Consider the following 22,825-nt stretch of genomic DNA (forward strand, 5'->3'; position numbering starts at 1 on the left):
GGCAGGCAGCCTTCCAAGAGCACCAGCACTCAGACATCGCTCCCCACGCTTTGGGCTGCCACTCCTTTTAGCAGTGGCCTCTCCATGACTCTCTGTGGATTCACATCTTAAACAGATTCAAGCATCTGGCTATGCCTCCTATCAAGACTGTACAAGTGATGATCTCCTTGGACTTTGTAAATATTGATCATTATTCTGGAAGCAGCTCAGCACAGAGAAGCTGCTCTTCAGCCTCAGCTCCTCTGCTGCTGGAGGAGACTGTGTTGTCTCACAGTCCATACACTTCAAACTGGAGTGTATTGTGATGCTTAGGGAACGTTGGCTGTCCATGCTTAGATCAGTATTCCCAAGCCTCCTGTGAACAAGCCTGAGGCATGGTTACCTAGCCCAGGGCTTGCAGTGGGATAAGGCAGTACCAGTCCTGGACAGCCCAGAGCAATTACCTGGAGCACTGTGTGACATTCCCTGCTCCAAAGGACAGAGCCCACAGCCTCCCTCGTTTATGCTGACACACACCAGAGGAATGGGGCTGCTGCTGCTTCTCCCCCACAGCCCACCCCTGGACAGCCTGCTGGCTTGCCCTGCTGCTGACATGTCCTTCCACCTGCTCATAACCTTTCTGTTTCCATGATGGCTTTGTCTTGCATTTGATTCCTGAGACAATTTTCCCTCTCCTCCTGCAGTGGCACAGTGGGAGACAGAGACCCAAGCACAGCAGGCTGCTTCCCCCGCCAGGCCCTCTTAAACTTCACAGCATGTCCTGGCGCTGCAGGCATCACTGAGGCACAGCTCCTCAGATGTCTTAGGGAGGAGGTGATGCTATTTTTCTGCCCCCCAGGATTCCTCCAGGGGACCTTCAAATCCCTTGACTCTCAAAGAGCAAGTCTGTTTAATCCAAGTCTGAAGGAGGCAGCAGCACAGGAAGAGTTGGATGGAGGAAGCCAATTTTTGGAAGCTTAGTAGAAAAGATTCTAACATTCCTGTTTCCTAGAGTTGACAGTGCACATGTCCTCCATCAACAGCTTAGCTGATCTGCTCTGGCCTGCTCTGTACTGGGCAGGGAGCACATAACTCCACTGAAGTTTTCTTGACCCGCAATGGGAGCAGGAACAGAGGCAGCTCTCATCCAGCTGGGAGAGGCCCCTTTGACCATTGGGAAGAGGAGCATGGGAAGCCTGAGAGATGCAGTTCTCTTTCCTGAGCTCCAGTGCCCTGCACAGGACACCCCCAAGAATCACACCATGTGCTTGAGAGCATTGTCCAAATGCTTCTTGAACTCTCAGATATCACTCATCAGATAAAACGCGCTTTAGGCCGGAAGCAGATGCAGAAACTGGTTTGAATGGTGTTAGACAGAACATCCACCCAGGAAGGCCTGACAGCGTTATTGGGTTAGTGTTAATGCAGCACATGTGGTCCAGCAGGCAGGGGAAGTGGCTGGGCCTTCCTCAGAATTGATGGCTTTATCCCTTGCATTAGCACCAACCTGCTGGCAGTGCCTGGCTTTGCTTGCAGAGGCTATTTTTCCCTCCTGACATGTGTGCAGAGCTCTGTTTAGCTGCAGGAAGAGGGCACTATCAACTGTGTGTTCTGTTCATTCAAGCCGTGCTTGTCATGACAGGGAAGCAGCAGTGTATGGTTGTCCGTCAGCAGCCCGAACTGGCTGGAACAGAGTAGAGCAGCCATCCTTTCTAATGCCAGGAACTGTTGGAGAGAGCAGGAAACAATGATGGCATCTGCTCATGCACCTTGATCTTTCCAGTCCTCCCCAGGGCTGCATGTGGTGCATGACATGGAATGCAAACCCCACAACCACTGCTCTGATTTCCCCATGTGCAGGACGTGCCTTGCAAAATGACAGAAACTGCAACTGCTGCACAAACCACCATTAAATATGTCCATTAAGAAACCCACTACTTTATAGATTGTTATGCTGGGTATTTCTTCACTTCAGCTTTACTAAACCTTGATTTTCTACACTGAAAACCCAGTACAAGGTCCTGGTGAGTTACAAGCACGAGCAGCTTTCTGTATTCAGGATTAGTCCTCAGTTTCTGCTTTTGGCTCCTTGTAAATCTACCTGCTTTTCTCCAGTGTTAATACTGAATTCAGCCAGATTAAATCTAGACAGAATGGGTACAGCACATTTTTTTCTGTTAGCTGATCACTGAATTTGACTTATCAGCTTTGTGACTTGATATCCAGAAGCTTGATACCAGATCTTGGAAGCCTGTCTACACAAGAACACCATTTTAACCAGCAGTACAATGTCTGTGAGTCTTCTACCATCAGCCTATGCCTCCCTTGAGGAAGGAGAAAAGGAATGGAAGTGCTGATCAAAACCAGCCTCCCATAGCACTGGTGTAATGAAACATCCACGCTGGAAATGTAGGAGATTCCAAGAGGCATTCAATGAAGCTCTGGTAAGGAGAAACAACGTGCAGTGGGATTTCAAATGGTCCTCTCAAAAGGAGAGCTCAAATTGGTTTTTTTTCTTGAATCCAATAAATCAAAATGATAAGCAAACAACATTCCCAACTAGGCACAAGACAAACTGAAAGATGACAAAGAGGAGAAGTTTCTGTTTATTTATTCCTCTTTAAAATGACTTAAAAGAAAATTTAAAACACTATTTAAAAAAGAAGGGGATTCAAAATATCGAGAAGCTGAAAATCAAACCACAAAGGAGGCATTACAAGGTTAGCAGAATGTAGAAAGCATAGTTAGTATAAAACAGATTTACAGTCTCAGTGAACGGCAAATTTGTACCGCCCATGTAAGTGGAACAGCACATAATGCTGCCCCTACTCTCTGGAACACAGAACTCTTTGATAATTTGGTTTTATTGTAGTACTATGTAGGAAAACACAACAATTTTAAAAAAGCAACATTTTCAATTGAAAGAGAAAAACATTAAAAACATTGTATTGCTCTATAGGCACTGAAAAATGTCTTTCTGTGGTAAAAGAGTGTGCCAAGCAGAATTCAAAATTGTGTAATTCCTCTTAAAATCATACAGCCCTGGTGAGATTGCAAATAAAACTTAGTTATGCTACTTCTCTGGCACTGCCTGACAGCAGCTCTGCCCACTATGAACTGTCTGCAACACTGGAGTTTGGACAGGGCTAGGCAGAAGCAACAGGCAGCAATATCGGAAAATGAAGGTATCTCCTGGCAAGTCAGAGCTCTGGCAACTCAGATCCATGGAGGGCATTTGTTACATTGACAAAAAGTGATTGACTCTGTGTGCTGTCCAAGGCTTCCACTCTGCCTGTTTCAAGTTACACCTGACCTTGAGGTGCTGAGTCCCAGCAGTGAGTGACCGGGAGCAAGAGAAGATTGCTGCCTACAGGCCTGCTTAGAAAGAGCCACTCTGGTGGCCAGTGGCTGCTGGCAGAGGTCAGGTACAAGCCCCGTCCAAGCTTGCCATCAGCAGACAAGTGCTTCCCTCTCCTCTCCCCTCGCTGAGCACAGGCAGCTGTATGTTACATACACCCTCCTCTGCAGAGCACTCTGCTCAGAGTATGGAGCCCTTATGTCCTCTGAGGGCAGGTATGAGAACTTCACTGGGATCTGCAACAAAAATCAACTTAAAGCCATCAGGGGAAGGAGCTGCTAGGGCCTTGGAGAAGGTTAAAGCAGTGCCCATGTAGGGCACCCTGAAGCAGATTTTCACCTTGCAAGCATCCTCAGTTCTGAGACTTGTCCTCCCCTATGTGTTCTGGCTCATGCAGCTCTGCTGCACCCCTATTCTGGTGAGCAGGATGCTTGAGTTCAGCAGTGCTGAGCCGCAGTGACCCTGCCTGTGCACAGGGGAGGGAAGATGCGCTTCAGTCTTCTGTTCTGCTAGGGAGTTACTGCCTTGAAAAGTCACCTTTTAAAAAATGCAATGGCAGGGACCAGTTAATCAAACATGTCCTCAAACATGCGTTGCCCCATGGCTATGTAAACCTCTTTTTCCTCCGGTGTCATCTGGGCCACCAGCTCAGGGCGCTGGCTCACTTGGCTGTAAGAATGTGGACGCCCAGCCACTGTGACAGTGGGGTCTTCTGCCACCACCTCGAACTCTTCATCCTCCTCCTCCTCCTCCAGCCCATACGCTGTGGTGGCCGTGGCGGTGGGGCGGGGAGGGGACTCCTCCTCCGACTCGCTCGTCTCGCTCTCGGAGTCACTCGCATTGCCGCCAGAGAGAGGAGCGGCACCGCCGACCGTGACAGTGGAAGCGGAAGGTGTCTTCTTCTCATGGATGAGCAGGGCACGCATCACCTCCTCATTGTCATCCAGGGCTGCCCGGCCCTCCTCACGCTCCTGGAACACATCCAGATCCCGGCTCCCTGCAAAGGGACATGAGGGAATGAGCATTTCCTCAAAGAGATGTGTGTGATGGCCCTGAAAGAGTTTTCTTAACCTTTATTAATTACTGCCACTGAGCTCAGTTGGCCAAGTCACACCCTTTCTCCAACTCCTCCTCACCCTTAAAACAGTTATTTCTTATAATGGCAGAGCAAGTACTGACATTTCCTAGGAGCAAGGGACGCCTAGAGTCACTGTGGCTCCCAGCTGGAAGCCTTGACCAGGAGCACACTGCAAGTGAAGACAACAAATGCACGATGGGCAGGCACCTGGAAAAGACTTCCCCAAGGAGGTGTCCAACTCAGGCATTACAGCGGAGAAGAAAGCAAAGCAGTCCTTAAAATACAGACCCAAGCCTAGGCCCTATCCTGCTGAGCTCCCTGCCTGTAAGGATTAACATGGAGAAGAAATGGACCCAGGCAGACAAGGAATATGTGGAAACCATGTGTTATAAAACAACATTTAGAGCAGCCATGCCTGCTCAGCTCAGAGGTGCACCTACCAGGTGGGAAGGGAAAAAGCTCCTTACAGGAAGATGGTGGTGGCATGGAGCAGATGCAGCTGACAGCCTGCAACCAAGCTGTGCAGCACAGCACTAAACCACTGCCTGCTCTCCAAGCTGAAACACAGCCCAGACAGTCCCTGTGGCTCCCTACCTGCACCTCTTATTTGAAGGGGACTGCAGTGTCCCAGCTGACACACCTGGCCTGTGCTCCTCTTTCAGTAAATTTGGCAGTACAATAACTGGCAGGGTTCCATATGGCTCTGGTAGGCAGGATGTCTGAGTTCATGGCTTCAAAAGGTAAAATTCTGCTCAAAAAGTAGAATTCCACAGGAAACCTCTCCTAATCCTACATTTGATGAGAGGGCTGCGAGTCCACCTAGCACCAAAAGAACTACAGACAATATGGAAAAAAAAACAAACAAAAAAAACCCAGAACAAGACATGAAATACAGAGAACCTTACATAAAAACAAGGCCTAAGAAGCAGGACAGGCTCCCTGTGGCAAACTTTCTGTCTTACACCAAAAGATGCTGCCTATGAACAATTGCTGGAGCTGAGGTGTTGGCATTCTGCCTTCACACAGGCAGCCACTTGCCCATTCCTCCAAGACACGGAATCTCATGGTTTTGTCACCACATTCAGGCAGGCGGCTCCCAAGTCTTTCCCCCCCCAGTCAGAAATGTGCTGGTTACGTTTTAAAACTTGAGATGTAAAACGACTGTGAAGGAAGTAAATTCTGCATTTAGCACTGAAACCCAGTGCAGTTTGTGGTCACTCCTTTCCTGTGGTAAAATAAAGGCCAAAAGAACCACACCTAATTTCACCGGACTTCTGTTTTCATTGTAAATGAAGTCGTAGTGATGGGCGATGGCTACAACTACTAATATTAGAACACTGCCAAATTCTTGAAAGAAAGAAAGAATAAAGGCATCATGTTGGCAGTCGTGTGCTCAGCTCACTGCTTGTGACTGTGGAGCATAAGAGGCTGTGGGAGAGCACCTCTGTGAAATAATATCATAGCTCATCACACTGAGAGCTGTGAAACCACAACAGCCAGAGGTAGCTACACAAATGCTGACTTTGTGGCTCAGGAGTGGGGCTGTCTCTTGCTTGCAAGAACTGTTGCTGCCAGATCCAAGCAGTGAATCTTTTCTGTCAACGGCCCCAAGTTCCTGTCCTTCCTGTTTATGTGTTGCAGCAGCAATTTCAGGCTATTTCCACAAGCCCCCTCTATGATCTCCAGTAGCTGAGGAGGTTAAGCAGTGATGCCATCATCCTGTAAGGAGACATACTCCACCCTCCATGTCCCTCAGTGACACCTTGAGAAACATTATGCTGTGTACACCAAAAGTTGTCTCAAGGAGTTGATTTAAAACTAGAGGGGAATTGAATGTCTAGCAGAAAAATGGGGTGAGAACTCACCATGGCTGGTGAGTAACAACATCTGCTACAGACTGCAGGAGCAGATTGTTCAATCATCTCACTTTGCTTAATCTATTTGAAAAATGTTTTAGGATCCATAATACACTTGAAAGGCATTACATGTGAACAATTCTTTAGGTATCTTCTGACCATTACATCACATCCATTTTCTTCACTTCTGCTATACCTAAATACTCCACTCCTCTTCTGAGCACAGCACAAGTTCCAGGGTCATATGCTCACACACATGGCTCCCTTTTGCCATCTTTTCTTCCTAGGGCATCAACAATTTCAGTCCATAATCTTCAAATGACTCTAAAGATTCTATCTATTGACTCACTCTTGCAAAAACCATAAAAGGTCTCCATTTCCAATTTTGGCATGGAAGCTTAAACAGCACACATACCAAAGCAGAATATTTCTACTAATGGTTATAACATCTTGACCACGGTCTGTGGACAACCTGACCCCAAGATGAATGAAAATAAAAGCAGAGATAATGAGAAACAAACAGAAGGGAATAAAAACTCACCTGCCATGGTGACAGACCTTCCTACTGTACTTCCAGCTCTATTTCTGAGTATTCTTCATATATAACAAGTTTTGAGAAACAACTGGCAAGAAGGCTGGGAGCAGGTAAACACTGCTGGTAGATTTAGTAGACTTCAGAGTCACTGAACATTAGAAAATGTTATTTTTCAGCAGTGACCTATTAGGGAGACAGCTTTCTAGATGAAACTGAAAAACCTTCATCCAGGAGCAATAAGCTCTCAAGGTGGAAGACATAACAGTTAATTAACATTTTAGAAGCCCCCACAAAATTTCACGGACAGCTCAGCTTTACTGACCTAGATTTCAATCCTGGATCTAAGGAATTTTTACATCTGCCTACACACAGGTGCTTTGCGCAGCAGAGTGGAGCAGACAAGCTCCAGTATTGGAAGCAGCAGCTGTACACACACAGGAGAACATGTTTTTGACAGCACTGTAAAGGCCTTGCAGGACTTCTGCTCTGTGAATTTCTTACCATCTTTGATTTCATCAGGGTCATAAGCCCCCTGCACCGTGCTCTCACGCAGCCAAATGGGTCTCTCTCTGGCTGGCTTTCCTTCACTTGCAGACCGGTTAAGATCCTCCTGGTCCTCCATGCTGATGACGACATTCTGGGTATACAAGTCCTCATATGATGGTCCTTTTGTAGTCCATGCTTCCCGATGGTGTCCACCTGCAAGGCCAGCTGCTGCCCCTGAACCAGCACCCGCTGCACGCTCCTTGCTACATGAAAGTCAAAGAGAGAAAAACAGAGCTCTCAGAACAAGCCCCTCCTTGGACAGAAACACTTAAATTATGATTAGTTATCTCCCATGACCTGCACTGAGAACTTTCATTCTCAGTTCTAACATGTGCTGCCAGGAATTTTCCTGCCGCCTTTGCTGGTTTGGGAAACCTGTGGTTCTCTAGTGGGAAACCCTACAAAAGGCTACAGCAACATCCATCACAGACACTGAAAAGAAGAGGCAGCACTAGAGATGCAGATGCACTTACGTAAAAACAAGCATAAAATCCCAGAATTCCCTGAAACAAAAGCCACAGCAGCAAAACAGTCAAACAGTAGTCTGGTATTTGGAAAAGCCTTTTTGGCCTTCACACAGCAACCATATAGTGCATAAAAAAGAACTCAAGTTGAACCAAGGTAGACAGTAGGCCCAGGGACCCAGCACGTTCAGAGCTGTGAACTGTTACTAATCAGAGGACTCCTGAAGGAGTTAACTCACCACGAAAAACACAATTCAAACCCTTGCTTGAATTATGAGTGACAATGCACATGAAAAGTCGCCTCTCCTGTGTTACAACAGGAGATCTGTACTTTCCACAGACACAGCCTAGAGAGGACTGGGGTTTCCAGGCAGAGAAGAAAGAAGAGAGAGCACCTTCAAACCAGAGAACCAGGGCTGGGAAAAAGGCTTTGTGTGCTGATGGAGCACAGGAGGAGACAGAAGAACTGTCTTTACTATGGAAAAGCTGGAGAAATAAAGGTGCTGACCTATGTGAAGGGTATGGCAGTCAAAGCCTAGCCCTCCTTTGCTCCCTGCACATTTTCCTCCAGGGCCCCTTCTAGCTCAGGAGACTCATGGAGAAAAACATTCCTGCTTGGATCTGATTGAAAGAGGATATCAGGTGAAATATTTTCTGCCCACTGATGATGGCAATGAGCCTAAAATACGCCCTGGCCTGTGCTGCTACATATGCATAGATCGGGGAAAGTGGTTGAATGGAAACTCACTGCTCTCTGGGTGGGGAAAGCCAAACATGACTGTTCCTCTACTTCAGAATATTTTATCTTTTCAAAGAAACAAATCCACTGCAGACTGCACCCACCCTCAGCCATATAATTTCAGTCATCTAATTGCCAGCGGTAACTACAGCTTTTCAGGAGGAACAGCCCTGCTTTTCCTCCTCCTCTTGGCCAGAGTAAATCCATCAGGGATACTCCATGATGCCAGCTGAGCTGACAGTTGTCATCAGTGAGCATGGTTCAGTTGCTGCTGTCTACCCAATGACCTCTTCTCCAACCAAGAAGCTTAAAATAAAGTTGCATTTGGAGAAGACCTGACTAATATGCAATTTTTTTTAGTTCAGCAAGGACATTACCTTGATGAGCTAATTCTGCTGGATTTCTAGGGGTAAACAGTGATGGGAAATTACGCAGGTAGGTGAACACTGCTCTTCCCCAGATAAAAAATATTGGTGTGTAGAGCCACAGTGTTGATCAAGGCTACTCACAGCCTCTCAATAGTGAATTTTCTGGGACCTGTTAGCAAAATAATTCACAGCATCTGTGTTAGCATGTCTTGTGTCCTTAGCAATCCTCCAGCCAGCTCTGCTAGGAGAGCTTCACAGCAGCCTTGAATTTTGGGGCAGAAGGCTCATGCGCATGTATTGCTTATGTAACCTAAGGAACCACACAGAGACCTTCTTCCCAGCGTGTTATTTCAAGTGTTGGTACCTTTCAGCTCTCCAAGACAGGCGTGTGTTCTGTCAAAAGCACCACTCTGCTTCCCACACAATAGAAATCTCTAACTAGCGTTTCCCTGACGATTTTATGTAATCCACTTTCCTCACAGGATGCACAATGCAGCTCTCCCCCAAGCTCTCCCTCCCCATGACTACAGCATGACACTAAACACTCAGTAGTGCCAGGAACTACCTAATAATACTTTTGCACAGAGGCCCCTCTAAGTGTGCCTGAAATTGACTTTTTTCCTACACAGAACCACTTAGCAGCAAAACACTTATTCCATGACGTCAGGAACGTTTCAAAAATGAAAGTAACATTTCTAAGAGACACCTACAGTTCTAATTACTTCACGTGATCTACTGCAATGTCCCACACTGAGCTGGAACCATCTAGACACTTTCTGTCTAATTTTGGACCCCAATAAGCTTTGCAAATGTGCCTCAATTTATATCTTTTTATCTTCAGTGACGCTGTTGGTAGGTGTGAGCACCACCTGAAGACTACCTGAGCAGGAGAACACTTCTTTCTGCAAGAAGAGAACTTCCTGTTCACCAACCTGTTCCAAAGTACAGAATTAGACACCATGGACCAGGCACCAGCAAAAGGCCAGGTGTGTCAGTTGCCTTACAGGCAGCACAGAGCAGATGAAGGAATCTCTTTAATCTCTCTTTGTCTTTGAGATCCATGAACTACTTTTTCCCCACCTTGCTCTACACTTCGCATGGCCACCGTTGCAGGCAGGAACCATGGCAGCTCAGTGGCCCAGATGTGGCTACATTTAGTCTGTTACCCATTGGTTGTTTTATTCACCCTGATGGAAATCCCTTAATGAGTGGTTTAGCTGCCTTTAAAGGCAATATAAATAGTCCTTGACATAGCTGAGGTATGACCCACAGAAACCACACTGTGCAGTGGACAAACAACTTGAAATTTTCATCTCAGTCCTGCCCAGACTATTAAGAAAGGTCTTGGATAATGGGGATAACTCTTTTATTTTTTTGCCACATTTGAGAATAAAACACATTTTCACTTGCTCTTAAGAGCTTCAACTTCAGAACAGACAACCCATGGTTCTTGACAGCATGACCACAGAAAATTAATTCTGTGAAGATTTTTTGTTAATTGGAATCATGCTATTTTGACACAAGGAAATGGAGGGGTTATTAAAATCCATAATTTTTCAAAAACCACACAGAAGGGCTTAAGTAAAGCAGGTTTATTTTGAAACCTGTGGGGCTAATTCATGCTCTCCCACGATTAAGAATTAACAGCCTCTTAGGAAAATATAAATGAAGATCTACCCAGTTTCCCAGGGCAGGTGAATGAGAGTCATGCAATGTCAGTGGGGCCACTTAGAGCTGGTAACATGGAGTTGCCTGAGTTACTGCAAAGAGAAGATGCAGGCATTTTGTGACCTTTTCGGTTTGTTTCAGAATCACCAAATGTCAGTTTTGCCAACGATTTCAGACACTCAAGACTCCATAAAAACAGAGGGAATAAATAACCCAGGGTTTGGCACTTTAAAAAAATCTCACAGCAGTGCTTTCATGGAATTAACTGCTTTGAATTAATAAGAGTTAATAAATAATTAAATCATTGTATGTGATGAAACAAGTTGTGTTCAAGTAAGCATTTAAAAAGCTGCCTATTTATTTTGTCATTCCTTGCACAGAGTAATTAATCATTTACAATATTTTTTAAGTATTTAAGAGTCAAGCAAGTGGGTGCTGCTATTTAATCATGGGACTGCATCAGGCCTCTGCTGCGATAATTTCCTGTACACAAAAGGGGAAGACTGAAAAATTACTCTCTTTTTGGTAGGGTTATCCCAGTTCTACTATTTATACTACAGAAAAGGGGTTTTAAAGCAAAGTCTAATGATTCAGCTTGGGTATAAAGGCTTCAAAGAATTCTCCATATCACCAAAGACACGTTGTGCGACCTTGGAAAAATCTTTTCTGCTCTTTGTACTGTTTCTGTTTTTCTATCAGAATGATGAGGAAAAATAGCTACCTTCTTGGCTAGAAAAAGACTATGAAGAGACAAAGAATTTTTATTATATTAATTAGAAGCTGTCTAGCATGAATATATGAGGAACATTCTCTCTCAAGGTTAGCCTGAGAGAAAAAAAAAGAGCATCCTGCTTGCTCTCCTATTAACTAAAGCCAAGCACCCCAAGGCACTGTGGGAATGGTTCTCCTCATGGTACAGTTCTTTTCCCCTGTGTGTTTAATTAATTTTTTTTAAATACAGAGAAGTGCATCACATTTCACCACAGCTGACAAAACTGACAGCTCCCCACATCTTTTTGCATTATTTAAACGTCATCTGTTTTTGTAAAGCTAGGAATGTTCCGAAAGAAAGTGTCATTTCCCATGGGTAAGAACATTTTAAGGAGTTTTTGATTCCAACATGGTCTTCTCCTGAAAAAAGAGGTGTGTAAAAAGTTGGAGAAAATCAGAAGAAAAAAATCTGGTTATCACAAGTAATGTCTTCAAACTAGAATGTTGCAATATGAGGATTTGAAATACAAGGTGCAGACTACAGACAGCTTTGTTTCAAGAGCTAGGTAGAAGTAAAAGGAACAGATGAAAGATAAGTATTTGAGAGACAGAAGACAGCACAGACAGCCTAGATGGCACCTGCAGAGCTTTGTCAAGCAGCTGCAGTTTGCATTTTTTAAATACTAGGGTGAGGGCTTGGTGTGCATACCAGCTGCAGCATGGCAAGCAGCAGGCAATTGAAGCATCCCACCTCACAGAAAAATACATGCAGGAGGCTGACCAGAAGAACAGTCATTTGCCTTGTTTAGTAAAAAATGGTTACAGCCCTCTGTCTCCTTGTAAACCGCACATCCCTGGGGGACTCTGTCAGTTGTTTGCATAGCTGGTGCTATACAAGTAAGTCCTCAACGCAGCCAGAGGCTGCAAGGTTTGGGAAAGCCCCACAGAACAAAGGAACACACTACAAGGAAGCAGTGCAGTGAGAAAAGACCAGGCGCACTCCCACCTCTGCTTCAGGGCAGGAATCTCTGTGGGTTCTGGCTCCAGGATTTCATAGGCTAGGTTAACATCTTCTGTCTCACGAAGCAGGGCATAAATGGGCTCAATCTGCTCATTAAATCTTGCAACGAGTGTCCTTGCATCCTTTTTGGGCATTGCCGACTCATCTTCCTCCACTTCAGTCTCACAGAAGGTACAGCGGAAAGTTCCTAAAACGAGAGAAGTTGCTAAGCGTTGGAAGGAAAGCAGCAGGCCCAGCTCCTCATGCAGCCTTCCCAACAGCAGTGCCTTAGCTGGATGCTAAGGAGTTTTTCTGCCCCAAAAATCCCTTCCCACACATGGTGTACCGGTTATTATTCAAGCAGACAACAAAGCAAGCATTTTGATAGCATCCAGTGATACCCAGCTGGGTACAGTTTCTCACTCTGAAAAGCCCAGATGGGCTGCAATACCTCTACTGAGACATGTCCCTAATCTCCCTCCCTCCTTCTTGCTGCACATTTTAAATGTCAGCTATGACTGGGCTGTGATAAAAAGCTACACAGTATCCTCTAAGGAGTTCAAATATCATCTGTTTCAGGTGCTTGCACTGGTATCTCCCAGGCCATACCAACAGGCTGATTTCACAATAAAACAGTGTAGTTTTACACTGCACCAACCAGCCTGCAGTAACTGCTAATATAACCATTGTCACTTTGCAGCTACTGCAAAAAAGAGATGGCTTCTCCTTCTGTTTCAGGGCCAAACCAGGCAAAAAACCAGAGCAGCCAATGCAAAAATCTATCCCACCCAACTCCCATATTACCTTCTTAAAATTAAGAATGGTAAGATAAGAATCATGTGAATAGCAGTTAAAAATAAGTTTGTTTTGCAGATCTTGTCAGGATCCATAAAAACAGGCCAGACTGAAATGGCTGCATGGCAAAGCAGCTACAAAAAACCCACTGAACTCCTGCACAGCAGCTTTTGGGTTTCATCGCTCCATCTGTGAGCTCGACCCTTGGGGCGGTACACGCACAGTGGGACCTTTCCATATGGTCTGCTAGGAGGGGAGCAGCACACTGTAATGACTTAGTCTTGCAAGTGCTGGACTGAGAACATATCCCTGCTACCTCAGAACATGACATCCAGAGTGATGCTCACAGGCTTCTTGATTTCTCTTGTCCCTGGTTGATATTTTTTATTTATCCATTCTGTGACACCCATCCACATCTAGCCCCACCTCTCCATATCCCAATGAAGAAATGAAAAGATCTTTTTACCAAGAGGGAGCCTGAGGATAGGTCCTGTCAGGGAAATTATAATCTTATGTATAAAAACCAGAATTAGAATCAGTATGGAAGCTTGCTATGTCACCAGTGCTATGTCCAAACACAGTCAAAAGAACAGGGTTTGCCCAGGGCACTTGGGCATGATGTAATGAGACAGGCTGGCAAGCCAAGGCTTCTGGTATCTTGGTTTGCTGCTTACACAGATTTGCTAGTGTTATCACTTCATTTTTTAGCACACCTCCTTCCCTGCCTGTAATAGAGTGATAAAAACAGACCCAACTTCTTCAGCGCTGGTTGTGAGGGCTAGACAATGCTCACACTCTTCTCAGCAAACACAAAAAGCACTGTTTATGACAGGAGGGAGATCTGTTGCCTCTCACCACAGTTTGTAGAGATGCAGTTTTGTACCCTGGCACCATCTGAAGTAGCTTTTGCTCACTGCTCCTCAGAAAGGAATGCATGTTGTGTATGTGGCCTGGAATATGGACACATTTCCTGCAATAAATCCTCTCTTTAGAAAGTTTCTCTTATTGACATGCAAAAGCCAGAGCAGCCAACAACAGCACTACGCAAAGTAAAAGATAAGCGGATAAAGTGCTCTTCCCTCCTATCCAAGCATGAAACACTCTGCTTATTTTTTTCCAGGCTGTCAAAACTGTCCCTACTGATTCAAAACTGTCCATTATATAAGCTGTCAGCCCGGCAAAAGCCAAACTCAACATTTGGTCTCCTTATCCCACATCTGAGGCTATTGGTGTGACAGAAGCTGAATCAATTTCAAAGAATTAGCACATCTCAGTTCCCATAATCGACTAAGGGAACAAACACAGGTTAATGAAGAACATTCCCCTCTTTTTACATGCCCCCTGAAAGTCCTGTTACACGCTCCTGAGACAACTCAGACTTTTCACACTTCCATCTGTGAACCCCATGAGTATCTGCAAAAGATTAAGATCATAGGGAAAATGGTTCCAATTCAGAGTACCAAAAAACCAGAAAGTAAATACAGCTCTAATGAAACAGAACTCCTAAAGCTATCACGGATTTGCTGCAACTTCCACCCCTCAGGGTTCTTAATAAGCAAAAAAAAGTTAAGAGATGAATTATGTAAAGAATCTGGGAATGAGTAAAACGACAAGCTTCCTCCATTAATATGCTGATTTTTTTCAAGGTGATGCAGCATTTCACAAGAGGCATATGTGATTAGAGAACTGGGAAGCTGCTTTGCCATGGCAGATGGCATTTACAAGTTGCAAACCTCTTGCGTTAGACTTTTAAGAGGTCAGAAAATGTCACCAAAGCTTTTATGACATGGCACATCACATCGGCAGTGACACATGTTCCTTTCAGATATGAATTGCATGTGACAAACATGAAGTGGAGGCCATCCAAAGGCTGATAATGGCAATGTTTCCACTCCAATAATGTATTTTTTCCTTCAGCCCTTACACAACAGAGTTTTTCAATTCAGACATGCTGCATAAACCAGGACAAACAGATATCCTGGAGCAAACAGACATGAGGCTTTTCTGCATCTTGGAAATGCTAACAGAGAGCACATACATCCCCATCTTTGAACACATGCTCAGGCACTCAACAGACCTCTCTGGCTGCACTTTAAAAACCAGCCATCTGAAAGATATCTCCTCATATGCTCCCAGACTCTGCGGGGCAGATACGCTGGTAATCTGGCTCCCCAAGGCTTCCTAAGATTAAAGCAGCTCAAGCTCTGAAGTATGGGGCCAGAATATTTAGAGATAATTCCTAATGACTTGATTTCACTTGAGAGAAGGAAAAGGTCAACCACCCACACACACTGAAGGCAGGATGTCCAAGTGCACATGCTGTATCTGCTACAGTTAACACATTTAGCAGGCTATAGACTCTTGAGTCTGAGCCCAGGCCCTACTTACATCCTTGCCCAACAAGGTGTCTTCCTTCCACTCTGGGAAGCTGCCCAAGACTCTCGCTACTCTCTTAAAAAACTATTTAATTTTCAACTTCAACTTATTCTCATTCATTTCAAGCCTAATGATTATTTTGCCAAGAACTGTACCTCATCTCATCCAGTTTCCATCTTGTTGTGAATCCTGCAGATGTATTTACAAACTGCTGTCCTACTCATCCCCCCACCTTCATTTTGCAAGGCCGTATCTTCTTCTTTACCTTTTAAAACTGGCCATCCATTCCTCTGACCTTGCTAACAGCTTCACTGGCCCTTTCTCCAGTTTGCTCTCATCTTGTGCTGTGAAGATGGAAGCACAGACAAGTGTCCAGATGAGTTCTCCCAAAAGCTCAAATGCATTAGTGCTCCTCTGATAGCCATTGAGACCTTTTAAGATCACATTGTAACAGACCATGAAAGTGCTGCCTCAATTATCACAAGACCTAGCAATGCTCCCAGGTCTTTCTTTTCCTTTGTATCTTTCCTTCTCCTTTGTAGTTTCCAGTTGATGAACTCCATGTTTATAGCAGACATTTGCATTAGATTGTAGGTGCATGACACTGTACTTTATACTATAATCTTTCAGCTCCTTTATATTCCTCCAGCCTTCACCCTCATCCAATTCTTTATTCTTGATTGCATCACAAAACATTAAGCTAATTTATTTTCAAAATCTCCCACAACCTTCTTTTAGAAATAGCATTATTACCATTACATGGTGAGTGAGCTAAGACACAGATGGCACAGTTTCAGAAGTATCTGCTGATTTGAGCAGTACTTGATTTGAGATGCTTTTCTGAAACTTCTGCTTCAAAACAGAATGTGCAATATTCTTACCAGTCTTCTTCCAGGCTCTAGGATTGGGCATCTCCAGTGAGTTAGGTACAACACCTAACGACAGCCTCTGAGAAGTTCAGCTTAAAATGACTGGTTCAACATCACGCAAATCAGCTGGCCGGAAGGATCAGATCATGTTCCTGTGGCTGCTACAACCATTTTCTTCAAGTAATTCCCTGACTCTTACACTGCATTTTTCCTTTTTCTGCAGCAAGCCAGACAAAAAAAATGCATCCTATAAGCATAACTCCTCTCTCTGATTGAGCAAAGCACATTTTGGCAGAGGGGGGGATTATGTCACAGAGAAAAAGTTACAGGATGCACAAGCAGCTTTATTTCAGTACTCCTTAACCCTGAGTGCTTCCCCTGATGTTAAAATGAGACTATAAAGGCCCCGAGGAAAGGATGGGAGCTTCCTAGGTTCCTCCCAACAGGAAGGCAGACAAATGCCTCCCACCATGGGATGCTGTGCCAGCAGCCATATGGTTCACCAGGCCTGGAGCCCTCAGTTCCGCACAGGCCTCTGCCACTTGACTCGACAAAGGCAAGAGGACAACCTGCTAGTGCTGCAGGGGAGCAGGATGCCGTGCCAGCCTGCTTCCTGTAACGAAGGGAGGATGAGAAGCAAGCACCTTGGGTGCTACTCTAGCTTCTTGGAAGAGAGGTGCTTTGTGGGAATCCACTATTCTACCTGCTAGCTCCACACCTGAAGTTTCTTATCCAGCTCTTCCCATCTACTCCCATCCCAGGTCTGGGCTTTTCCTTCTCTGATGGTCCTATTCTCCTTGCTAGCAAGTCTTGGTTTATGTGTCCTGCTTTTCCAGCCTGGGCTTCACTCATTTCTCAGACTCCTCTGTCCATTCCTCTTTTCCTGGACTTCTTTTTCCAATTTCAGCCTCACCTCAATCCTGTGCCTCCCTGCCCCATGCTCTTAGATCAATTAATTCTGCCTCTTGATTTGAGCCCTGGTCATCAAACTAATTTCCTGTTTCAAGCCAGAGATGGAAGATCTTTTCACAGCACAACCTGTCATCCAGAACAACATTACACAGGCAAAAGAATATACATTTCTCCGGTCTCCCCTTCCATTTTCTCATCAGCCCATTCTTCAATACAGCCAAACTGTTTTAAATTAAATTTTCCTAAGCAATTTAAACGTAGTCAGGTGCATAGAATGGGAAAAACTCAACATATAGTAAGTGTTTGACAAAGTTTTGAACAGAACAATAATCACAGAACAATTCCTATGCCTGCCGTCCACAAACAAGCCAACCTCATGTAATGAAAATACTTAGCAACCTAAGTAAGAGACAGTGCTGTCAGTACAAATTATAATTAAGCTCCTTTATCATTGATTTTTTAAGATTTAGGGGACTGTTTAGAGCAGCACCTAAAGGCATATCTCTGCTGAATCATTAAAGACACAAATAGTAGGTCAAGTGGCTACAACAGACCTGGATCATTAGTTACCATAACATGCTCTACATTAGGATATAAGGATACTCAACCTACTAGAAGTGGCAACCTGAGGGGTTAAATTGAAGCAAAGAGAGTTTTAATGACCTTAACGGACTGATCTGGTAACAGAGCTAATTGTTAAAACAGTTGATTGTTAACTGGATTCATCATAATGCAGATTAGACTGTAGCAGCTGTTGTCCTGACTCCCAAACTTAAACAGACTTCTCAGCCCTCATCAAACTGTTCTCACCTTCTCAACGAGAACGCAGTCCAGTGTGTCTAAGTAGGAAACGCACTCCTGCCACACAGAAAGATGAGTCTGCTGTTAAGTTCATCAGTTAGCCTTCCCTGGCCCCATCCCTCTTTTCTCACTATGGGTACTGGAAATCCATAGTCCCTAGCACATTTGTATGTTCCAAAAATGCAGCTGCTTTAGGAAAAAACAAGAGAAATCCACCAATAAAATCTGTCTGCTGAACACCACAGCAATACACCATTCTCTCTTGCAAGTAATTCAGTGATTCAACACATGCAATGAAAGAGCCAGTTACAGAGCACAGTGTGTTACATAAAATGTAATGCCACATCTTTCTGAGACAGGTTTCATGGTCCACTGGATCTTAAGCTCCTGGAGCCACTCCAAAGCCCAGGGCTGAGTGCAGTACTCTCTCTTGAAACGTGACACAGAAAGTTAAAGTTTTTGTATTAGTCCTGTTTGGGATAGCCCAGAACAGACCCTGTTGTCAGAACATGAAAACAAACACTGGACCATGTGTAGAAAATGTCAGCATTTTGGAAAGATTTGCTGACCTGCTTCTGTAATAAAACATCCAGTTTTGCCATTGAAATCCAAAATGCATCAGGCTTCACCCGATTTGCTTTATAATTTCTAACTATAGAGAAGATAAGGGATATTGCAATTGAAATGAGTAGCCTCGGTCAGAAATGGTGACAGAGCAAATCCAGAACACGTGGGTGATAGCTGAAAGCAGAGAACTGAAAGGTTCATGGGCCAGTGCTGCCCACAGAAGGTCAGTGCAGTGGCTGCAGTTTGGAGCCGAGCACACAACACCCCTGGAACAGCATTGCACCCCAATTGCCACACTCACTGCATGATGCCTGAGCAGATGCACACTGCTAAATACAGGTCCTGCCCCCAAAACTGACAGCTCTCCTAGTAACAGGCTAGTGAACTACAGCATCTTCTCTATCCCCCTATTCCTTTTCTGAAGACCTAATACCAGGCACATACAATTACCATTATGGGCAGGAGGGACAGCAAGAACCAATACTATACACCGCTGGACGTATCCTATTGTCAAATCCTAGACTGAAATTTGCTAGAACATATTTTCTATCACAATTCTGCCTCAGGTGAGTGAGGAAGCATGTGGAGTGCACATTAGTAAATGTCAAGCACGGCAGTTCAGCTAAAAATGGGGTTAGGAACAAATAATGTAACTAATACTGTTATCTGAAGAAAGATTTTAATCTCTTTATTAATTTTTCCACAATATCTGAATTCTTAAGAAAGTTGTGTAATCTACTGTTTACAAATGGGATCAAGACCCCACAATGAAGTAAAAAAACCCCCTCCTTTTAACTTTATGTGCCCCAAATCTTGATCCAGTTTTTCTCAGGTCTGTACGTATTCTAGTATAAATCCTACTGAGTCAACAGCTATGAGACTGATCCTTCTCAGTATCAGACCACAAGGTTTTAAAATAGGTTTCTGTGAATTAAGAGAATGAACAATGACTGTTCACCTTCCAACAGCTTGCCTTCACTGACCTGCTGTTCAATATGAAATGGGACTGTAGGGTGGACACAGGAGAGTAAAATCCAGGTTCCTGGAACAGCATTCAACTCCCTAGCCTACAGGTACAGGTTTGGGAAGGAGTCATATATTCTCCTGCCCTCCATATCAGCCTTTGAAAATGGGTGATTGAAGAGCACTTATTCTATGATCTTAGGAAGCAGAAGAAACAGTACTTCACTATACAATTCAACACCAATTCATAATATATACATACCAAGATACAGCTCTGACTTCCGAGTATCTATTTTGAGCCTTAATAATGCTTCTTAAACATTTTAATATTAAACATGTTTAATATAGATTCAGAGTATTGAATTGCCCACCAGGTATTAAACAGAGAGTAAACATTTCATTTGGGATAAATGTCAATCAGTTTCCTTTCAAAGCTTCTATTCTTGTAACATAGATGTATCAGCCACAGCATTTAAGGGCACTCATGCAGTAGCACTATTTCTGATTCAGATGAGGTAATTCTGCCAGAAACATGTTCAGAAGGTTTCAAAACTGCAACTTGCTAACATATGAAAAATGATCAATTTGTTCAAAAAATAAAAACAAGATAGTAACTTAAAGCAACAACAAAAGAGATAAAGGCATACTCTTCAACACAGCAGGAATAGCAAAAGATGAAAGAAACATATTTTATAATTGCCATTAAACAGTGTCTCACTATAATCAGAAGGAAATTTCACTTAGCCAATGCATATGTTCATGTATTATTTATTCTTCCTGAGAGCAGTGTGTAAACATATAAAAACTGAGGGACTGGCAGTCCTGGAAACAGAAGATCCCTCTGTTAAGCTGCAGAGCGGATTTTGCTCCAGCAGTTACATTATCCTAGGCATAATTTGGAAAAATAGTGGTGCTAGAATGTTATTACAGATGGCTAAGAATAGTGTCCAGCACTCATTCCGGACCCTCTCGGCACAAAATGAACCCTGCTGTTAACAATAGAAGGAGGACTTGCCAAGATAAGACACCCTTGGCAACACCTTCAAATACGTAAGGCCAGCAATTTTCTTCCCTGAAAATCTCACGTGTTTGGGGACAAGGAAACAGAAGGTTTCAGAGGCTTCTTCCAGATCACCCTGCTTCAGGCAATGGCAAATGTTAAATACTTTCCACATGCCTGAGATCCACTTGTTAAACTACACCAGCACCTCTGATTTTCTGAGAGATATCTTTTCTTCCATGTTCACTCCCAATACCAAAACCCTTTAGTATCATACAACACATTCCCTGAGGAGTGAGATTCAGAACTCTGGCACTACTATACTACTTACAGTCCAAAAGGGCTTCAAATTCCATTGCTCAGAAATGGCAACAACTTAAATCCTTTACTTTCAAATTCTCCTCAGAGAATTCAGAATCAGAGTTAATGTGTAGCAAGAAAAATCTCCTGCAAAAACCACCAGGGCCACCAACAGAGAACAATACAGATTAATAAAAAAAATGTAAAATGTCATTTTCTCCTCATTATAATAAACTCCAGTTAAAAAGAAGGGTACCCAAGGGAACACACAATAGATGCTGAGACTCTGCATTTCATGCAAATCTGCTCATGTACACACCAGAAATCTATTTAAGAACAAAGAGCAAGAACAAAATCCTTAAACCATGGTCCCAAGACAGTATTTGAAAGGCTAACGGGGCCAGTATCAGAAGCGTGCATTTCCATACCAGTGCTTGGGATGGCAGCAGCTGGAAATAGCAAGAGAGAGGAATTAAGGCAGGAGCTCCAAGCCAGCATGTTGTTTCCAGCCTTATTTTCAACAGCATCACATAATGGAATGGGCCAACACCAAGAGGACAAGCTGCTCTTACGTCCACTTTTCACTTTTTGTTTTCCAAGAGGTTTTGGAGGCCCTTCACAACAAACAAAGTAAGTTTCTGTGATGTTTGCTACGTAAGAATAAAGACAGGCTATTATCAGAACAGGTATCACACTACCCTCCTTCCTGAAGGTCTGAAAGAATTTATGGGCAATATTCACCAACTATTTACTGGTGTAAGGTATTATGCTCCTAGCTGTCAGCTTTTGAAGGTGCCCCAGCACTGCAAAAATATACAACAGTATGTGATGAGTGCTGCTTTTCAGCTGACTTTCTGCTGGGAATTTGAAGGATGATGCAAGGTAGCATTTTCTACTCAACTAACTTGGATTCTCAGCCATACATAAGGTAACAGATCCCCTTAAGAAACTTCTGCACATACCCTTTGCCTGGAAGTGCCACCTTTTAAATGCTGCCTTACACAGTATTTTTATCAATCTATTGATCGTTTCAGTATTTCTCACATTTTAGCACATGAAGCCTCACTTCTTACCTGCCATCAAGGAAACAGAAATATCCATGAATTCTTTTTTGTTCCTTCAGACTGTCTTCTGAATAGTCATGCCATCCACTGTTCTCTTTTCTCCTTAATGTTATGCCTTTTAGAAACTCCTTTGTGCAGAAGTTCTTTCTTCTTTACTCTCAAAGGAAATACCTTTCCCTTGTTCCTTGTGAAAACTACAAGCCACATGAAACCAGTTCCAGTATACTGCTCCACCTCTCTTGGCTGGGGAAGGATTACAGCCCAGCCAGCTCCCACCTGCAGGACCCTCTGCACATAACCCGGGACTCAGGCCAGAGCTGGCAGAAGAGAGTGAAGAGAAATCCAAAGAAGTGTGATGGAAAAGCTTCTTCCAAAGACAGCACTTAGTGCTTAACTGCCCTTCCTCCCTCTGTCCACGCAAAGCCATTAGAGTAATGGGAGCAGCCCTGAAAGCTTGGGCAGTGCTTCCCAGAGGCTGGCAGGGAGGACCCCATTTTCTCATTAAATAGAAGGGAGAATAAATGGAAAGAGAGGCTCCTCAGGAGTGAGCTGAGCTCCAAACTGCAGGACGGTGCCAGAATTGCCATGGACAGAAATAAGTTGGCAGTTTCTAAGTGAAAGAATTGCACAGATGCCAGGAGGGAACCTGAAACATAAAGGGAAACTAACACAGAGTAGGACTACAAAAATGTTGAAAAAATAAACTAGGAGGGAATAACAGAGCACGAGGTGAAACATGCAGGAGAAATTGTTGAGGCTGCTCAAATGCTGGCCCGTGATACTGGGCAGGATCTCTTGTGAAGCCCACACTGAGGTCTGGGTACCTCTCTCCCACACTGCCTCAGGGAAAGAAGGAATAGAGGAGGTGTATTTTTT

At 44.0% G+C, this 22,825-nt stretch overlaps 1 protein-coding gene across 3 annotated transcripts in view; it reads right to left on the minus strand.

The window, feature by feature from the left end:
* Window positions 1-2,574: 2,574 nt before the first annotated feature.
* The window catches only part of GTF2E1 (general transcription factor IIE subunit 1), a 49,338-nt gene continuing 29,087 nt past the window's right edge, over window positions 2,575-22,825 (minus strand). For all 3 annotated transcript variants that reach the window (XM_010395931.3, XM_010395933.3, XM_019283937.2), the window contains exons 3-5: window positions 12,309-12,510; window positions 7,308-7,555; window positions 2,575-4,334 (exon numbers count right to left, since the gene is read on the minus strand). In XM_010395931.3, coding sequence (XP_010394233.2) covers window positions 3,904-4,334; window positions 7,308-7,555; window positions 12,309-12,510 — 881 coding nt within the window. In that variant the 3' untranslated portion in view covers window positions 2,575-3,903. The remainder of the gene's footprint in view (window positions 4,335-7,307; window positions 7,556-12,308; window positions 12,511-22,825) is intronic.

The sequence above is a fragment of the Corvus cornix genome, chromosome 1 (genome assembly GCF_000738735.6).
Source record: "Corvus cornix cornix isolate S_Up_H32 chromosome 1, ASM73873v5, whole genome shotgun sequence".
Lineage (NCBI taxonomy): Eukaryota > Metazoa > Chordata > Aves > Passeriformes > Corvidae > Corvus > Corvus cornix.